Source organism: Salvelinus sp. IW2-2015, linkage group LG26 (genome assembly GCF_002910315.2).
Source record: "Salvelinus sp. IW2-2015 linkage group LG26, ASM291031v2, whole genome shotgun sequence".
NCBI classification, from domain to species: domain Eukaryota; kingdom Metazoa; phylum Chordata; class Actinopteri; order Salmoniformes; family Salmonidae; genus Salvelinus; species Salvelinus sp. IW2-2015.
Window position 1 is genome coordinate 9,138,935 of NC_036866.1, and position 18,124 is coordinate 9,157,058.

The window sequence follows — 18,124 nt, forward strand, 5'->3', positions numbered from 1 at the left end:
ATGGTGGTCCCAAGCTCCAGAGATGGGGTTGAGCCAGTTCCTTAAGGGTTTTACAGCGAGTAACGTCATCAGCAGGATTGTTTATGCTATCAACATACCTCCAGTCCTGGACTTCTGTTAGGTCTTGGATTTCCGCAATGCGAGTTCTGACGAACACCTTATACCTGCAGGACTCCGATGTGAGCCAGGTCAATACAGTGGTTGAATCACTCCAGTAGATGACCCTTTGGATTGGCAAGGTGAGCTCGGCTCGCAAGGTAGAGGCCAACTGTGCTCCGGAAAGGGCAGCACTGAGTGCCTGCCTAGGCATTGACAACTGCTTCTTGGGTGCGACCCTGGACCTGGCCATGACAAAGGAGACATGGGTGTGTCCTGCCTTATCCTCCACTCTTAGATAGGAAACCGCCCCATAAGCTCGCTCTGAAGCGTCACAGAACACATGCAKTTCCAGGCATGATCCCAGTTGGTCAGCACAGGGTGGTACATAACATCTTGGCATTTGGACTTCAGAGAGCTCCGATAACTCTGTTTTCCAACAGATMCATCGTTCCACTAGGTCAGCCAGGTGGATCGGTTCATCCCAGTCCCTCTTGGTCTGCCACAGGTCCTGCACTAAGACTTTGGCCCGGGTTGTGTATGGCAGGATATACCCAAGGGGATCGTATTGACTGGCCAGGGTCCGATAGATGGTGCGCAGAGTGGGGGTTTCGGTACTCAGGGCTGAGCGGTGCTTGTACCCAAGGGTATCCGGTATGCAGCTACATCTCAGTCCTAAAGTGGGCTCTTGTGGGTTAGCGCCAGATTGCGATAGCCATAGTTCACTGCTACTGGACCTGGCTTGTGGCGGGAGGTGCTGGATAACCTCCGCTCTGTTACTCGCCCACTGTCGGACCTCAAATCCCCCTTTGGACAGGAGATTCCGTACTTTATCAAGGAGTGCTTTCGCTTCAGCCATGGATGGGATGCTCTGTAAGCAGTTATCCACATAGAAGGCATTTTCCACTGAATCCCATACTTCTGGGTTCACACTTTCTGGGTTCACTGTCTCCCGTGTGTGTTCTCTGCAGAGCGTATATGGCACAGCAAGGACTGCATGTGGTGCCAAATGGGAGTACTTGCCATTCATAGATGGTGGGCTCTGCGTCTCGTTCCATATCTCGCCATATGAACCGGAGCAGTGTGGTGTCGGAAGGCAGTAGACGAATCTGATGAAACATGGCTTTGATGTCTCCACTGATGGCTGTTAGAGTGCTGCCGGAACCGGAGAAGGACACCGAGCAAGAAGGACCTAAGGTTGGTCCAGGGAGTAGACAGTCATTTCAGGCTTTGACCAGCAGCTTGGAATGAACAGTTGAAGACAAGTCAATACTTCCCACCCCGCTGTGTTGCTGGATAACATGGTGAGGGAGATACCAGGATTCCTGAGTGGGTTTCCCTTTCATGAGCGGTCACTTTTGTGACATAGCCTGCCTTCACAAGGTTATGAATCTCTCCCGGTTATGAACTTCAGCAAGCTCAGGATTCTTCACCAGGTGTCGCTCGTTCCACGCAGTATTGGGAGTACAGCCCTGTTGTGGTTGCCAGAGGAGGATGGTTTGGGCACCCGTAGCAGTGGGTCACGTACCTCTGAACGCCATCCAGTTCAGTGGTGGTGGTGCGCTTCTCCAGGAGGTCTAATGCATTGGAGTCATGTTTTGAGCGGGTGACCTCCTGTAGCTTCCGGTTAGAGAAGATGTCCATCTTCCAGAGCATCTCTACATTCCGAAGGAGGTCAGTGGCTGCACAGGGGGATGGAGCTGGATTGCTTCTGGTGAAGAGGACTTGCTGTCACTACCTCCTTCGGAATGTAGAGATGCTTGGAAGATGGACACCTTCTCCAACTGGAAGCTACCTTCACGCACAGAACTTCTGGATCAGACTGAGTTAAGGAAGAGAAAGCAGCGAGATCAGGCGATGGCGTTTTCCTCCTTTATGTGGATGAGATCTGTCTGTCATTGACACCTGACCTAATTAAAAGCGCCCCTGCCCAGCTGAGTAAGTGGCCATGAATTAAATAATTATTCCACCAACTCCATGGGCCTTTTCTACAGACGGGCCACATGTCCGGAACCTCTAACGACGGGCCACAGTCCGGAACCTCCAACGACGATCCCCAGTCCGGAGCCTCCAGCGACGATCCCCAGTCCGGAGCCTCCAGCGACGATCCCCAGTCTGGAGCCTCCAGGACGATCCCCAGTCCGGAGCCGCCAGTGACGATCCCTAGTCCGGAGCCTCCAGCGACGATCCCCAGCCCGGGGTCTCCAGCGACGGTCCCCACGCCGGGGTCTCCAGCGACGGTCCCCAGGCCGGGGTCTCCAGCGACGGCCCCAGTCCGAGAGCGCCAGCAACGGTCCCCAGCCCGGGGCCTACGGTGAGGATCCGCAGTCCAGAGCCTCCGGCGATGATCCACGGGTCAGTGCTACAAGGGCGGAGGAATCAGTGTAAAGAAGGGGGGCGGCGTCCAGAACCAGAGCCGCCACCAAAGTTAGATGCCCACCCAGACCCTCCCATATAGATTTAGGTTTGCGGCCGGGATTCCGCACCTTTGGGGGGGGTACTGTCACGCCCCGACCTTAGTTATCTTGTTTTCTTTATTATTTTGGTTAGGTCAGGGTGTGACGAGGGTGGTTTGTTTAGTTTTTGTATTGTCTAGGGGTTTTCTAAGTCTAGGTGTTTATATGTCTATGGTTGCCTAGATTGGTTCTCAATCAGAGGCAGCTGTTTATCGTTGTCTCTGATTGGGGACCATATTAGGTAGCCATATTCCTTGGGTAGTTTGTGGGTTCTTATTCTATGTTTAGTTGCCTGTCTGCACTTCTCATATGCTTCACGGTTCGTTTTGTTAGTTTGTACAGTGTTCTCTTGACTGTTGACATCTAGTGGAAGCCGTAGGAAGTGAAAAACTCATCCATATCTCGCTGTAATTTCAATGGGAGCTTGGTTGAAAATCTACCAGCCTCAGAAAAATTCAAATAGGAAGTGGAACTTCTCAGGTTTTTGCCTGCCATATGAGTTCTGTTATACTCACAGACATAATTCAAACAGTTTTAGAAACTTCAGTAGTGTTTTCTATCCAATACTAATAATAATATGCATTATATAGCAACTATGACTGAGGAGCAGGCTGTTTACTCTGGGCACCTCTGTGCACCTTTCATCCAAGCTACTCAATACTGCCCCTCAGCCATAAGAAGTTAAAAGAAGTATGTACGCTTACCACGCTGCGCCTTGGTCTCCTGTTATTGACGACCGTGACAACATCCAGGTGAGGGAGTTCTTTACTAATTAATGAACTTAATTCATCAATCAAGTACAAGGGAGGAGAGAAAACCCAGACACTCGGCCATTCGTGGAATGAGTTTGACATGTGGGTTAGACGATTTTGATTGAGCTGTATATTTTTTTCTTCCATTTTTTACCTAGCAACTACCTTCCATTGACCTACCATACAGCGAGAGTTTGGACTCTGTTTTTAGCCAGGGATGTCTGAGTAGTTTTTTCACTGTTAGTTTTGCATAAATAAAATAATGCTACCATTTTCAGTTATAAAACAGATGATTATTTATTTTTGATCAAAAGTATTGAGAATGGGCGTGGAGTGCGTGTACAGCTGTCACCTTGATAATGGCTACTAGGTATCTTATTACCAMCGCAGTTGCCGGACAGTAGTAATTSTGTCAAGCRGGAGCAAATGGCACTGTCCCCTTGTTGTTGCCGTTCATGCCCTCCCCATTSAGTRGTAGACTGTATGTATGTATCAAGGTGACATCTTAATGGTTATCAATATTAGTTATTTATTGTGTAAGCTGCTATCCTTCTTGAAATAAATTCATGTGAGAGAAAAAAAATGGCCACGTTAGCTACCGCCAGCTACACGACTGTGACACCGAGTAGGAAGCACTTCAATTCGACATGAACATGGATTCAACACCCTGGTCACCGGTTTGTCAACCGGTTTGTCAACTCGTTGTGTAGTCCAATCAGCCACACAAAACGGTCTTGAGTGAAAACAATTCTGGCCAATTAGCTAATTCGCTTTCCATACGCCCACTCCGGTCACTATATTGGGCTGCAGCTAACCATACTTGCTCACCTGTGCTGAGCTAACAYGTTGTACCTATATACATGTGGCCAGTGACCCATARCCCCTTSTGAGAGTGTCCCTATTGTACAAAACAGGTTAAAACATTCCTARACAGACAACATGTACACCRTTCAAAATGRCTTTTACACATTTATTTTAGTCAAAGCAAGACTTCTGTAAARAACTARTTAAAARGTTAACAATAGTGCAAGCAAGTCATAAAACATGATAAACATATGTAATGCATTTTTATATTAAATAGCATTTCACAGCCTTTTTAAAGAGACAGTTTAGGGTATGTTGCTGCACAGTCCTGGAAATGCAGATCCACGTATTGCAGGATGTGGTCCACAGCACTGAGCAGAAGGATGTCTGTGTTCTCATCAACGTCCAGCTCAGATGAGTAGTTCTTCACCGGGACGATGTAGGAGGTGGACATGCCAAGCAGAGCCCCAGCCTTGGTCATCTACTCACACATATACAGACACACACATTTGTTTTACTATCCTTGTGGGGACCAAACAATTGATTCCCATTCAAAATCCTATTTTCCCTAACATCTAACCCTTATCCTAACCCTAACCCTAACCTTGATACTAATCCTAACCCYAATTGTAACCCTAGCCCTGAACCTACCCCTAACCCTGATTCTAACCTTAACCCAAATTGAAACCCTAAACCTAACCCCTGAGCTTAAAATAGTATTTTTTGGGGGGGGACCGAAACATTTTTTCCCTTGTTTTACTATCCTTGTGAGGACTTCTGGTCCCCACCATGACAGTAAAACAAGTACAAAGACACACAAGTCAGTCAAGGATGTTCACAGTAGAACTACTGTTCATACAGAGTGGTTTAAATGTCAGATGTTCCAATAGCTGACTAACACGTCAATAAGGGGTATTATTGAGAGTACCGTCTGCTGAACGATCCGACTGTTGTACACCTGGGTGATGTCACGGGCGGTTTCCTGACACACCTGGTCCACGTGTGTCAGCAGTGCCACTTGATGCACACCTACAAAACACATTTGTTTCACACACTGTCAACTGACAGAATTGACCACAGTTCCTACAACCATTACTGCCATTGCTAAAACACTCCATCCTGTGCTCACCCAGGTCACTGATGTGTTCTCGGAGCTGTTGGAAGGTGGTGCCCAGACCTTTGGTGTAGCTGGACACTTTAGAAGCATCCACCACAAAGACGACACAGTGGACCTTGTCTTTAAGGGACGGCTTCTTCACATAGCCCACAGTCTCTGATCTCACAGGCTGCTCAGGACTGAACTGTAGAGGATGAATAAGAACATTAGTTTGGTTGTTCAAACCAACCAGCTGAGAGAGTATTTATAATATTCTCTACTGAACAGAGACATTTATATCAGGGGTGAGTAACTCCTATCCTGTGAGGCTGCCTGCATGAGTATGTTCCAACCCAGCACTATCTCCCCTGAATCATATTAGTGGTCTAAATTGCAGACTGTGATTAGTTGAATCAGGTGTGTTAGAACTAAACTGGAACAAAAATCGGCACACACTGTGTGTTAGAGCAGACCTGGAACACACTGTGGCCGCTGTTGCTCAACTCCGAGTTATATGAATGTTACACACACTGTGCCCCTGTAATTTTAACGTTGACATCCAATACTTGCACTCTGTCTTACACACAACGGTGGCACCTGTGTCCGTTCTCCCTCACGTACCTTGTSTCCCTCGGGTGCATGGCCTTTGATGATAGCCAGAGTGTCATGGAGGGTTAGTCCAGTGGTCTCCCCATCTCCCAGACCCATGACATCACACAGGACCAGCGCAGTAGGCTGCTCCGGACTCCGCCCACGGATGTTGAACAACTGGAGCTAAGATAGAGGACACAGACAGAATTATATGTGTAAGGATATACAATGTGGTTTACAATATGGAGTGATTAACAATAATAGTTTTTGTAACTTAACTAAATCTTTATTTATGCATGTAATTGATCTATATCATCCAGCACCAAAACTCCCAGTTTCTAACAAACTCAAATACTTTCTATGTTTTTTTACCTCTACCTTTTTGGTGAAGCTGGTAGAGGAAGAGCCAACCATGGCCCGGTTAGTGAATCTTCCTGTGAAGACTGACTGAACAGAGCTGATGAAGCTGGACTTGCCGGCACCGATAGGCCCCACCAGCAGAACCCGAGCCTCAGACAAATCCTCACAACCAGGCTTATAGGAACTGATAGACTTCATCAGGGTCTCCCTGCGACTGGGCAAACATTGGTCATTATCAATTAAATATGATTACATGGTGGATTGTTTAGAAGCCTAGTTGGTGTACATAGGTAAGTTTGAATGTATTGTTGTGATACCCTACTCACTCCTCAGTCCATGCCACCTCCCTCCATGGGGACTCCATCTTACTTTTCCACTGTTCTGCCCCTGGCAGGCCTAGAGTTGAGACAGTATAGTGTAAGAGCAAACTAATGAAAATCATGAATTATCAGGTAAGTGTAGTCTACTGGAAAGTGGCAATGAGTCTCACAGCACACAATAGGTGATTAAAGGTCCGGTGCAGTCAGTGCAGATTTCCCTGTTAGACTATTAAAGGCCCAGTGCAGATTTCCCTGTTAGACTATTAAAGGCCCAGTGCAGATTTCCCTGTGTTTTATATATATTTCCACTCTATAAGGTTGGAATAGTACTGTGAAATTGTGAAAATTATTATAATGCCCTTTTAGTGTACGAGCTGTTTGAAAAGACACCTTGAAATTGAGTGGAGTGGAATTAGTTAAAAGACTAATAAGAAAGACAGTTCTAAACCTCTCTGCCAATAACAGCTAGTTTTCAGTTTTCCCTTACATACTCCCAGACAGTCCCAGCAAAATTCTTGCTTGAGAAATTGCTTTTTGCAAGCTATTTTTGTTTATTTTTGACCATTTTAATTGGAAACACTCACTGTAAGGTACTTAATTGTTACACAGAAATTATTTTATATTGAGATAAAAACTGCTGCATTGGACCTTTAAGWAATTACTCCAACATCATGATAGTCAACACCTATTTGCTTACCTGCAAACCCCCCAGGTGCATTTATCACATTCTCCTTGCGGACTTTACTCGAGTCAGGTCTGCCGTCCCCTCCCAACAGGTCTGTTGCGAAAGCTATTGATGAAGGTTTCTCACCATGCAAAACTGGTGCAGAAAAATTCKGACAATTTMCAGATACCGTCCTGAAGTTGAAGGCCATGCTGTCAATGTAATAACATATTCATATACCATCATGCAACATTGAATTCTTAAAGCCAATGATCGTAATAAAATGAACATGGTTCAAAGATTAACTTAAAGTATACTATACAAACCTAGCAAGATTGCTTGGAGATTKTATCCACAACCAGCTGAGCCTATGAATCAGTTTGACCTGATAGTATTGTGTATCTGTTTCTCAGTAGACTTGTGGGTGTGTCTGTTGTGTGGAAACGAAAGTGAAATTTTGAAATCCCATTTCTACTTGTCTTTCCAGTAAAGCTGTGTTCAGCCTAGAGTAAAAACAAACCTCAGTTAACTCAACATGAACTTAGACTTTWAATAATTACAATAAGTCTATCATCATTTTATAAAGGTCAGTCTTGGACTAGCAGGAAGAGGGATGCAGCTGTTGGAAGCACAATCTATAACTGTTGTGGGTTCAGCAGGAGTGTTGCCCACATACTGAAGCTGAGGATCCAATGCTATCCGAGTTTCAGTATAGGCTACTCGTGTAGTGATTAGAACAGTGGCATTATCTTGAGAGACTGCCCGAGGATTATCCCACCATTGCCACCAGTGTATTAATTAAATGGAAAGTGCTCAAACTGCACCAACTTGTTGTGACAGGGAAATATAACTACCATGCTATATAACTAAGTCCAGTCCTCTAGTACTACACTCACATACTACACTTGCGTGAAATACTGAACTGATGCAACACATTTTCAGCAAGACACCATTTTCAATGAGACAGAAAAACAGACAATGAATAACCCATCGAAAAACTGAATCAGAAAGTTTGGGGCAATTATGCTGTATCCACATATTTTGCCTACGGACATGCTATTGTACACACAATATTGTATGTCATTCACAGTCCTCTATGTACAGTGCATTCAGAAAGTATTCAGACCCCTTGACTTTTCCACATTTTGTTACGTTACAGCCTTATTGTAAAATTGATTAAATAAAAAAATGTCCTCATCAATTTATACACATACCCCATAATTGTAACGGCCGTCAATGTCGTTCTCCTCCTCAGACGAGGAGGAGCATGGATCGGACCAAAGATGCGGAGTAGGAGGTATTCATGATTTTAATGAAAAAACCAACAAACACTACAAATTAACAAAACAATAAACGTGACTAACCTGCAACAGTCCTGTGTGGCCCAAACGCTAACACAGGAAACAAACACCCACAAAACACCAGTGAAACCCTGGCTGCCTTAGTATGACTCTCAATCAGAGACAAACGACACACACCTGTCTCTAATTGAGAATCATACCAGGCCGAACACAAAACCAACATAGAAATAGAAAACATAGACTGCCCACCCAACATTCACGCCCTGACCAATAAAGACATCAAAACAAGAGAAAACAGGTCAGGAACGTGACATAACCCCCCCTTAAGGTGAGAACTCCGGGCGCACCAGCACAAAGTCTAGGGGAGGGTCTGGGTGGGCATCTGACCACGGTGGTGGCTCAGGCTCTGGGCGAGGTCCCCACCCACCATAGTCACTCCCCGTTCCGTATCCCCCTCCCAATGACCACCCTCCAACTCAACCCACCTAAATGAAGGGGCAGCATCGGGATAAGGGCCAGCACCGGGATAAGGGGCAGCAGCTCGGGATAAGGGCAGCAGCTCCGGGATAAGGGGCAGCAGCTCCGGGTAAGGGGCAGCAGCTCCGGGATAAGGGGCAGCTCCGGACTGAGTGGCAGCTCCGGACTGAGTGGCAGCTCCGGACTGGGTGGCAGCTCCGGACTGAGTGGCAGCTCCGGACTGGGTGGCAGCTCATGACTGGGTGGCAGCTCATGACTGTAGGGCAGCTCATGACTGTAGGGCAGCTCATGACTGGAGGGCAGCTCATGACTGGAGGGCAGCTCATGACTGGAGGGCAGCTCATGACTGAGGGCAGCTCATGACTGTAGGGCAGCTCTGATGTAGGGCAGCTCATGACCGTAGGGCAGCTCCTGACTGGCTGGCGTCTCTGGCAGCTCCTGACGTGCTGGCGTCTCTGGCAGCTCCTGACTGGCTGGCGTCTCTGGCAGCTCCTGACTGGCTGGCGTCTCTGGCAGCTCCTGACTGGCTGGCGTCTCTGGCAGCTCCTGACTGGCTGGCGTCTCTGCAGCTCCTGACTGGCTGGCGGCTCTGGCAGCTCCTGACTGACGGACGGCTCTAGCGGCTCCTGACTGACGGACGGCTCTAACGGCTCGGGACAGACGGGCGGCTCTAATGGCTCGTGGCAGACGGATGGCTCAGACGGCGCTTGGCAGACGGATGGCTCAGACGGCGCTGGGCAGACGGATGGCTCAGATGGCGCTGGGCAGACGGATGGCTCAGACGGCGTTGGGCAGACAGATGGCTCAGACGGCGTTAGGCAGACAGATGGCTCAGACGGCGTTGGGCAGACAGATGGCTCAGACGGCGTTGGGCAGACAGATGGCTCAGACGGCGTTGGGCGACGGATGGCTCAGACGGCGCTGGGCAGACGGGTGGCTCAGAGGCGCTGGGCAGACGGATGGCTCAGACGGCGCTGGCAGACAGATGGCTCAGACGGCGCTGGGCAGACAGATGGCTCAGACGGCGTTGGGCAGCCGGGCAGTTCAGGCACCGCTGGGCAGACGGGCAGTTCAGGCACCGCTGGGCAGACGGCAGACTCTGGCCGGCTGAGACGCACAATAGGCCTGATGCGTGGTGCCGGACTGGAGGTACCGGGCTGAGGGCACGCACCTCAGGGCGAGTGCGGGGAGGAGGAACAGGGCTCTGGAGATGCACTGGAAGCCTGGTGCGTGGTGTAGGCACTGGTGGTACTGGGCTGGGGCGGGAAGGTGGCGCCGGATATGCCGGACCGTGAAGGAGGACACGCGTCTTGAGCACCGAGCCTCTCCAACCTTACAAGGTTGAATGGTCCCCGTAGCCCTGCCAGTGCGGCGAGGTGGAATAGCCCGCACTGGGCTTGCAGGCGAACCGGGGACACCACCTGTAAGGCTGGTGCCATGTACGCCGGCCCGAGGAGACGTACTGGAGGCCAGATACGTTGGGCCGGCTTCATGACATCCGGCTCGATGCCCAACCTAGCCCTCCCAGTGCGGCAAGGTGGAATAGCCCGCACTGGGCTAAGCACGCGTACTGGGGACACCGTGCGCTTTACCGCATAACACGGTGTCTGACCAGTACGACGCCCTCTCACTCCACGGTAAGCCCGGGGAGTTGGCTCAGGTAACCAACCCGGCTTCGCCACACTCCCTTTAGCCCCCCCCCAAGAAATTTTTGGGTGAGCCTCTCGGGCTTCCAGCCTCTCTTACGTGCTGCCTCCTCATACCAGCGCTCCTGGGCTGTGGCTGCCTCCTTCTCCTCCCGAGAGCGGCGATTCTCTCCCACCTTAGCCCAGGGTCCTTCTCCGTTGAGTATTTGCTCCCATGTCCATTCCTCTTCTCTCCATTGCTTTTGTTCTTGCCGTCCTTCTCCAATCCGCTTGGTCCTGGTTTGGGGGGTGTTTCTGTAACGGCCGTCAATGTCGTTCTCCTCCTCAGACGAGGAGGAGCATGGATCGGACCAAGATGCGGAGTAGGAGGTATTCATGATTTTAATGACAAACCAACAAACACTACAAATTAACAAAACAATAAACGTGACTAACCTGCAACAGTCCTGTGTGGCCCAAACGCTAACACAGGAAACAAACACCCACAAACACCAGTGAAACCCTGGCTGCCTTAGTATGACTCTCAATCAGAGACAAACGACACACACCTGTCTCTAATTGAGAATCATACCAGGCCGAACACAAAACCAACATAGGAATAGAAAACATAGACTGCCCACCCAACACTCACGCCCTGACCAATAAAGACATACAAAACAAGAAAACAGGTCAGGAACGTGACAATAATGACAAAGTGAAAACAGGTTTTTAGACATTTTGGCAAAAATACCTTATTTACATAAGTATTCAGACCCTTTGCTATGAGACTGGAAATTGAGCTGAGGTGCATCCTGTTTGTATTGATCATCCTTGAGATGTTTCTACAACTTGATTGGAGTCCACCTGTAGTAAATTCAATTGGTTGGAAATTATTTGGAACACACACACACCTGTCTGTATAAGGTCCCACAGTTGACAGTGCATGTCAGAGCAAAAACCAAGCCGTAAGGTCGAAGCAATTGTCTGTAGAGCTCCGAGACAGATGTGTCGAGGCACAGATCGGGGGAAGGGTACCAAACAATTTCTGCAGCATTGAAGGTCCCAAGAACACAGTGGCCCCATCATTCTTAAATGGAAGAAGTTTGAACCACCAAGAGTTTCAGAGTTCCTCTGTGGAGATGAGAGAACCGTCCAGAAGGACAATCATCTCTGCAGCACTCCACCAATCAGGCCTTTATGGTAGAGTGACCAGACGGAAGCCACTCCTCAGTAAAAGGCACATGACAGCATGCTTGGAGTTTGCCATAAGGCACCTAAATGACTCAGACCATGAAGAACAAGATCCTCTGGTCTGATGAAACCAAGATTGAACTCTTTGGCCTGAATGCAAGCGTCACATCTGGAGTAAAGCTGGCACCATCCCTATGGTGAAGCATGGTGGTGGCAGCATCATGCTGTGAGGATGTTTTTCCGAGGCAGGGACTGGAGACTAGTCAGGATCGAGGGAAAGATGATGGAGTAAACAAGTCCAGAGAGATCCTTTATGAAAACTTGCTCCAGAGGGCTCAGGACCTCAGACTGGGACGAAGTTTCACCTTCCAACAGGACAACGACCCTAAGCACACAGCCAAGACATTGCAGGAGTGCCTTCGGGACAAGTATCTGAATGTCCTTGAGTGGTTCAGCCAGAGCCCGGACTTGAACCTGATCGAACATCTCTGGAGAGACCTGAAAATAGTTGTGCAGCGACACTCCCCATCCAACCTGACAGAGCTTGAGAAGATCTGCAGAGAGGAATGGGAGAAACTCCCCAAATACAGGTGTTCCAAGCTTTTAGTGTCATACCCAAGAAGATTCAAGGATCTAATCGCTGCCAAAGGTGCTTCAACAAAGTACTGAGTAAAGGGCCTGAATACTTACGTAAATGTGATATTTCAAGTTTTCCTGTTTTTGCTTTGTCATTATGGGGTATTGTGTTTAGATTGATGAGGGGGAAAAAACAATTTAATCAATTTTAGATTAAGGTTGTAACGTATCAACATTTGGAAAAAGTCAAGAGGTCTGAATACTTTCCGAATGCACTATAAATTAACCCATCCCAACAATAAAGTACAATAGATGAGAGCCTAAAGGTAATGCTGCCTTTGCAGACTGTGATAGACGCACATCTGAAGTCAAAATGGTCTAATGAGTTTTGTGTACARCATGTTGGAAGGCAGTTCCTCTGTGATACTCAGTTGGACTAACAAACATAGCCTACCTTCTCTCCAGAGAAACCTCAAGTAGAGTCTATACAGTAAGGCAGTCTGGGATTGAATGCTTATTTTCCATCATCTCACAGAATAGAGCACTGAATTAGGCCATGAAAGGGATAACGAGAATCATGTTATACTTGTCAGTCATTCAAAATGGTAAGTCAATTTCACAATAACAATCTCAAAATGGTTAAACATCATAGGAAACATTATTTTGAAATAACCAGATTGAGTGTTTGTTGGTTGTGATCCGCAAGGCATTTAAACGCTTTACTGTCGGATACAGTACCCTAYAACCATTTAGTAATTGTGACACTATGTCTCTGTGGAAGTTCAGTAGGCATATTATTAAAACATTATGAAATGTAATGCATTTTTTAAACAGAATTGATTACGGGTTGTTTCTAGACCGGGCCACTGTCTTTAGGCCTATATGACTTGCCTTCTTTGACATTCTGTTATGACTTCTACAGGTCTACGTTTGGGAGAATCCCTGGGTGTATCACTGAAGAGCTTATCAGTGAAAGTGGGRGAGGATGCCATTCTGGACTGCCTTCTGTCCAGTAACTGTAGGTTGGCCACTGTAAGCTGGTACARGCAGAGTCCAGGAGAGAGGATTGAGATAGTACTGAGCTACCCCCTGACCATCACCTCCCATCTGCTCTACGGTCAAGGCTTCCATCCCAACATGTTCACTGTCCAGACCMACGATAGCAGCCMATTTCACCAGCAGCAGTTAGTGATCCATGGATCTAAAGAGAATGACATGGCAGTTTATTACTGTGGACCTACAGAAGGACTTGAGAGAAACAACAACTGATTTGTAGAGATGAATGTAAGGTATACTATGTAATAACATTGTACTGTATCTACAGATGTAGGATCTTAGTTTGATAACTCTTTTGTTGCTGAGTATTTTTCCTGCATAGCAGGAAATGCAAACTTGTAGTTTATTCAATGTTTAAAAAGGCTTCTAAGGCTTGTAATTTCCACTTTAACATTTCTGACTGATTTGCCGTAAAAAAAATAATTGTCAACCCCTACCAAAAATATCCATTAATTACGATCCACATAATAATTCAAATTTCCAGTTGCTGCAGGATTATTTTCCTGTTGTAGCAAACTGGCTCAAATTAAAATCCTGCATCTGTATAAGGTACTCTGTAATGGCCTTCCAAAGCAACTCCTAATAAACTCTCAGGTTGATGTTGTTGTTTTGTTATTGCCATGTTCTGAGAGTGAATATTTCTTGTGGGTTGACTAACAGTATAATGGCAAAAGGAGAAGTAAAGTTAAGCCTCTTGTGGTTTACCACAGACAATCCTCATTGTCAGAATCCCCCCAAATACTCCAGAGTGGGCAGAACTGGAGAAGTCGTACATGAGTCTACATTTGTTTCAGACACAACCACGCGTGCCAGTCCTTCTTGTTTTTCTATCCTCCTACAAACTGAATAAGTGATCTACTTGTTTTGAGCCTGCGATAGAAGGGGACAACACGTGCCTTGGGAAAAAACTCMTGTTCCACCCAGATAGTTTTTCACAACATTTCCTCTTTGCACCGGTGTCGAGACCAACTTAGTTGTGAGAAAGTCTGTATCTTTAGAGGAGATAGCAATATGACTGTATCATTTATTGATATTCTCCTAATTAGTGATTAACTGACGGTTTTTAGCAGGAYTGGGCTAAATGCTCAAATAAAAACCTGAGGTGAAGAACTATCATTCCCTGCAGTAGAAGTCCATGTGAGAGGAGARAGCTGTATGATACTAGGAGGACAAGACACCAATAATCTCAAGGGACTCACAGCAGTTGGGCTTTTCTCCTCTCTAGAGCACCAACTGAAACAGACAGAATGAACAGWGCACGAGGACGGTGTTTCACTTTACTACTACTACTGGGGTAACTTTCAGCTCAACTTTCAATCCAGATTGCATTGTAGGTACTATGTGGACTTTTGCAAAAGTTCTGATGATAATTATGGTCATATTTTTCCTCAGGTGTGTACATGGGAGCAAGTCTCCTCAAAGGGAGGTGGTATTCAGTAGAGGGATYCAACTCTTTGTTGAAGGTARGCTAGAATTAAATCCCTTTTKCATGAATAAAAAGGCTAATTGTTATGTACACATTCTCCCACAACGCAGGCCACAATTGGGTCATTCCACCAATTCGGTGCCTTTTGAGAAGTGTTCCAAAAAATGTTTGATTTCAAGTAATTTTAACATTCTGTCATAAAGAGCCACTCAAATCAATTGTCACATGCTTTGCAGACAACAGGTGTAGACTAACAGTGAAATGCTTACTTATGGGTCCATGTCCAACAATGCAGAGTTAAAGCTAAGATAAAACATTTAATAACAAATTGAAAAAGCGACACAAGGAATWAATATACAGTGATTAACAAATAACAGTGAGTAAAAAATAACATGGCTAAATACAGGAAGTAGAAAATACCATGGCTATGTATAGGGAGTAGAAAATAACATGTCTATCTACATACAGGGAGTAGAAAATAACATGGCCGTATACAGGAAGTAGAAAATAACACGGTTATATATATACAGGAAGTAGAAAATAACATGGCTACATGCAGGGAGTAGAAAAGAACATGGCTATATATAGAGAGGWGAAAATAACATGGCTATCTATACAGGGAGTGGAAAATAACATGGCTGTCTATAGGAGTAGAAAATATAATGGCTCTATATAGGAAGTAGAAAATAACATGGCTATCTATATACAGGGTGTAAAAAAGCAGCATGGCTGTATACAGGAAGTAAAAAATAGCATGGCTATGTACAGGAAGTAGAAAATARCATGGCTATCTATACAGGGAGTAGAAAATAACATGGTTACATACAGGGAGTAGAAAATAACATGGCTATATAMAGGGAGTACCAGTACCGAGTCGATGTGCAGGGGTACGAGGTAATTGAGGTAGCTATATACTGTACATATAGGTAGAGGTAAAGTGACTAGGCAACAGCACTTGTTCATTTTCATAAATGACTATAGTAAGTGCCAATAAAACTCGACAGCTTGAAGTCCTAGACTCTGGACATGATTTACCTCTGGTTAGTTCAGYCATTCCTATGGGGGCAATTCATGGGGAAAGTGCCTACAAAAATACGCCATTACTATTGCTCTCTATTAAGTGCCAAATAAAGTAACAACGTTAACTGTAACACGGTTGAGGATTTCATCTGAAATCAGCCATAAATCCCCTTGTACAGTTGGGATTGAAAGCTTGTTGTGTGAAACAGGGAGTGGCAATTGCATGCAAGCTTTACCATCAAAAATGTTTTTGTTAAAAAATGTCTAGCCCATCCATCTATGGGTAACAGGGTTGATGTGTTCTGCTCGACCCGCTCAGTTTTCCCCCACAACACCAGACAATTGCCAAAAAAGAGCAGAACCAGCTCACTAGCTTTTACACTATGATTGGAAAATTAGATGTTCAAAGTTTCTTRTGAAAAAGGAATAGTTAARGGAATAGTTTCACCATATTAAAACAAGAGTTCAGTTCACGTAACCGGGATGACCTTAAAATGAGGGATGGATGTAAATTAATCATAACAATAAATAAATTCTAATCTTCAGATATGGCTTTGTCAAAGCAATATAATAACTAGGAAACTTGGAGAAATTTTGGGGTGAAGTGGGTTAAAATATTCAAGGGTTGCACAGGGTTGATGCTGAGTTTTGAAACTTTAGCAAATATTTTTCATATTGAAAATCTGATTGATTGATTTACTTAATTTACTATAATTTTAAGGACAGACGGAGGAGAAGAGAAGCAAGTACAGGGAGGGAACATTTAATAAAAAACAGACATGAAACAGAACACAGACAGCGTCTGGACAGGGGAAACGTAAACGCCAATAATGCTGACACAGGGAACCAACTGAGGAATAGACAGATTAGAGGGCAATCAACAAATTTGAAGGAGTCCAGGTGAGTCCAATGAGCACTGATGATGGTGACAGGTGTGCATAATGAAGGGAAGCCTGGCGCCCTTGAGCGCCAGAGAGGGGGAGCGGGAGCAGGTGTGACAGTACCCCCCCCCTCTAGGGGTGCCAGCCGGCGTCCCAACTGGGCGAGCTGACGGGCCGGCCGAGGCATGGGCGCTGGACTAGCCGACTGAGGCGTAGAAGCCCGGACGAGCGCTGATGCATGGAAGGCGACGGGCCGGGTGAGCCGTGAAAGCCTGACGAACCGGCTGAGGCGTGGGAGCCCGACTAGCCGGCTGGGGCATGACGTGGGATGGACTGCCGAGCCAACCGAGGCAAGAAAACCTCTCGAGCCAGCTAAGGCGTGGAAGCCCGACGAGCTAGCTGAGGCATCCCCGGTTCCATCGGCGACGGCACACGGACCCGATGTTACCAACAAAAACAAAAAACAAACTCCCTGATGCCTCCATAGTGGTGTCGGACACGGACAGCGTCTGGACACGGAAAAGTAAACTACAATAATGCTGACACGGGGAACACACCTGAGGAACAGACAGATATAGGGGGCAATCAACAAAATGAAGGAGTCCAGGTGAGTCCAATGAGCGCTGATGCGCGTAATGATGGTGAAGGTGTGCGTAATGAAGGGCAGCATGGCGCCTCGAGCGCCAGAGGGGGGAGTGGGAGCAAGCATTAATAATATAACAGGCTTTAAAATTCAATATTGGTGCACAATTTCTACTTAAAATATCAAAAGGACAAAAAGGCTCTCATTTCGTGGAACGACCCAATTGTCTGTATTTCAATAACATTTGTTCAAGAGATATACTGTAGTAGTTCCAAATGTTTCTAAACGTCTTTGTTCCAAACTTCTCAACCCCGAGAGCTTCATGCATGTTGATGTTCTTTCTCTCCTCAGGTTTGAACCCTTCTAATCCCTCTGTGCTAATCCTCTCCTCATTTGGGCGCAACCCTGGTGCCTCACCTACACTGGTGTGTGTACTCAGTGGTTTAAAAACACGTCATTTGGTGGACATCATTTGGTGGATCAACGACACAGTGGTAACCCCTGAGAACAATGCGATTTGGAGTTCCAGGGGAAGCGATGGCACGTACACAACTACCGGACTGTGGACTATGTCTGGAAAGGACTGGAATCCCTATAGTAACTATGAGTGTGGAACCAGACATGAAGGAAAGCATTATAGAAATGGTACACAGCCCTCGCTTTGCATGGATTTTACTTGATTACAAATATTTGTTAACCTATCAAAAAGTATCTGTACTTTACAGCCTCCTTAGCAGTTCATGTACAATCTTTACTATTATTAAAGTATTAATGTCATGATGTTTCTTGAGTATTTTAGTGAAAGATTATCTTTCTGGTTGCCATTACCATATGTTGACACTAGAGGGC

The 18,124-nt window shown here is 46.2% G+C and overlaps 1 protein-coding gene and 1 long non-coding RNA gene across 4 annotated transcripts; one reads left to right on the forward strand and one right to left on the reverse strand.

The window, feature by feature from the left end:
- Positions 1-4,248: 4,248 nt before the first annotated feature.
- On the reverse strand, positions 4,249-7,578 carry ifi44g (interferon induced protein 44g). Of its 3 annotated transcripts, none has more exons than XM_023970819.2 (8): positions 7,466-7,578; positions 7,173-7,351; positions 6,482-6,551; positions 6,168-6,369; positions 5,826-5,978; positions 5,238-5,409; positions 5,037-5,137; positions 4,249-4,589 (listed from the first exon to the last, which is right to left on the reverse strand). In XM_023970819.2, exons 2-8 carry the CDS (start codon positions 7,348-7,350, stop codon positions 4,401-4,403), a joined length of 1,065 nt encoding a protein of 354 aa, XP_023826587.1. In that variant the 5' UTR covers position 7,351; positions 7,466-7,578; the 3' UTR covers positions 4,249-4,400. The 3 variants fall into 3 exon arrangements, with proteins under 3 accessions (XP_023826587.1, XP_070291190.1, XP_023826588.1); XM_070435089.1 differs by having other exon boundaries at positions 6,174-6,369; positions 7,173-7,333; positions 7,466-7,574; XM_023970820.2 differs by having other exon boundaries at positions 6,174-6,369; positions 7,466-7,574.
- A 6,727-nt stretch (positions 7,579-14,305) lies between these two features.
- LOC111952896 (uncharacterized) lies at positions 14,306-17,872 on the forward strand. Its single transcript, XR_002875783.2, has 3 exons — positions 14,306-14,659; positions 14,758-14,828; positions 17,627-17,872. It is a non-coding gene; the product is annotated as an uncharacterized lncRNA (long non-coding RNA).
- Positions 17,873-18,124: the final 252 nt, after the last annotated feature.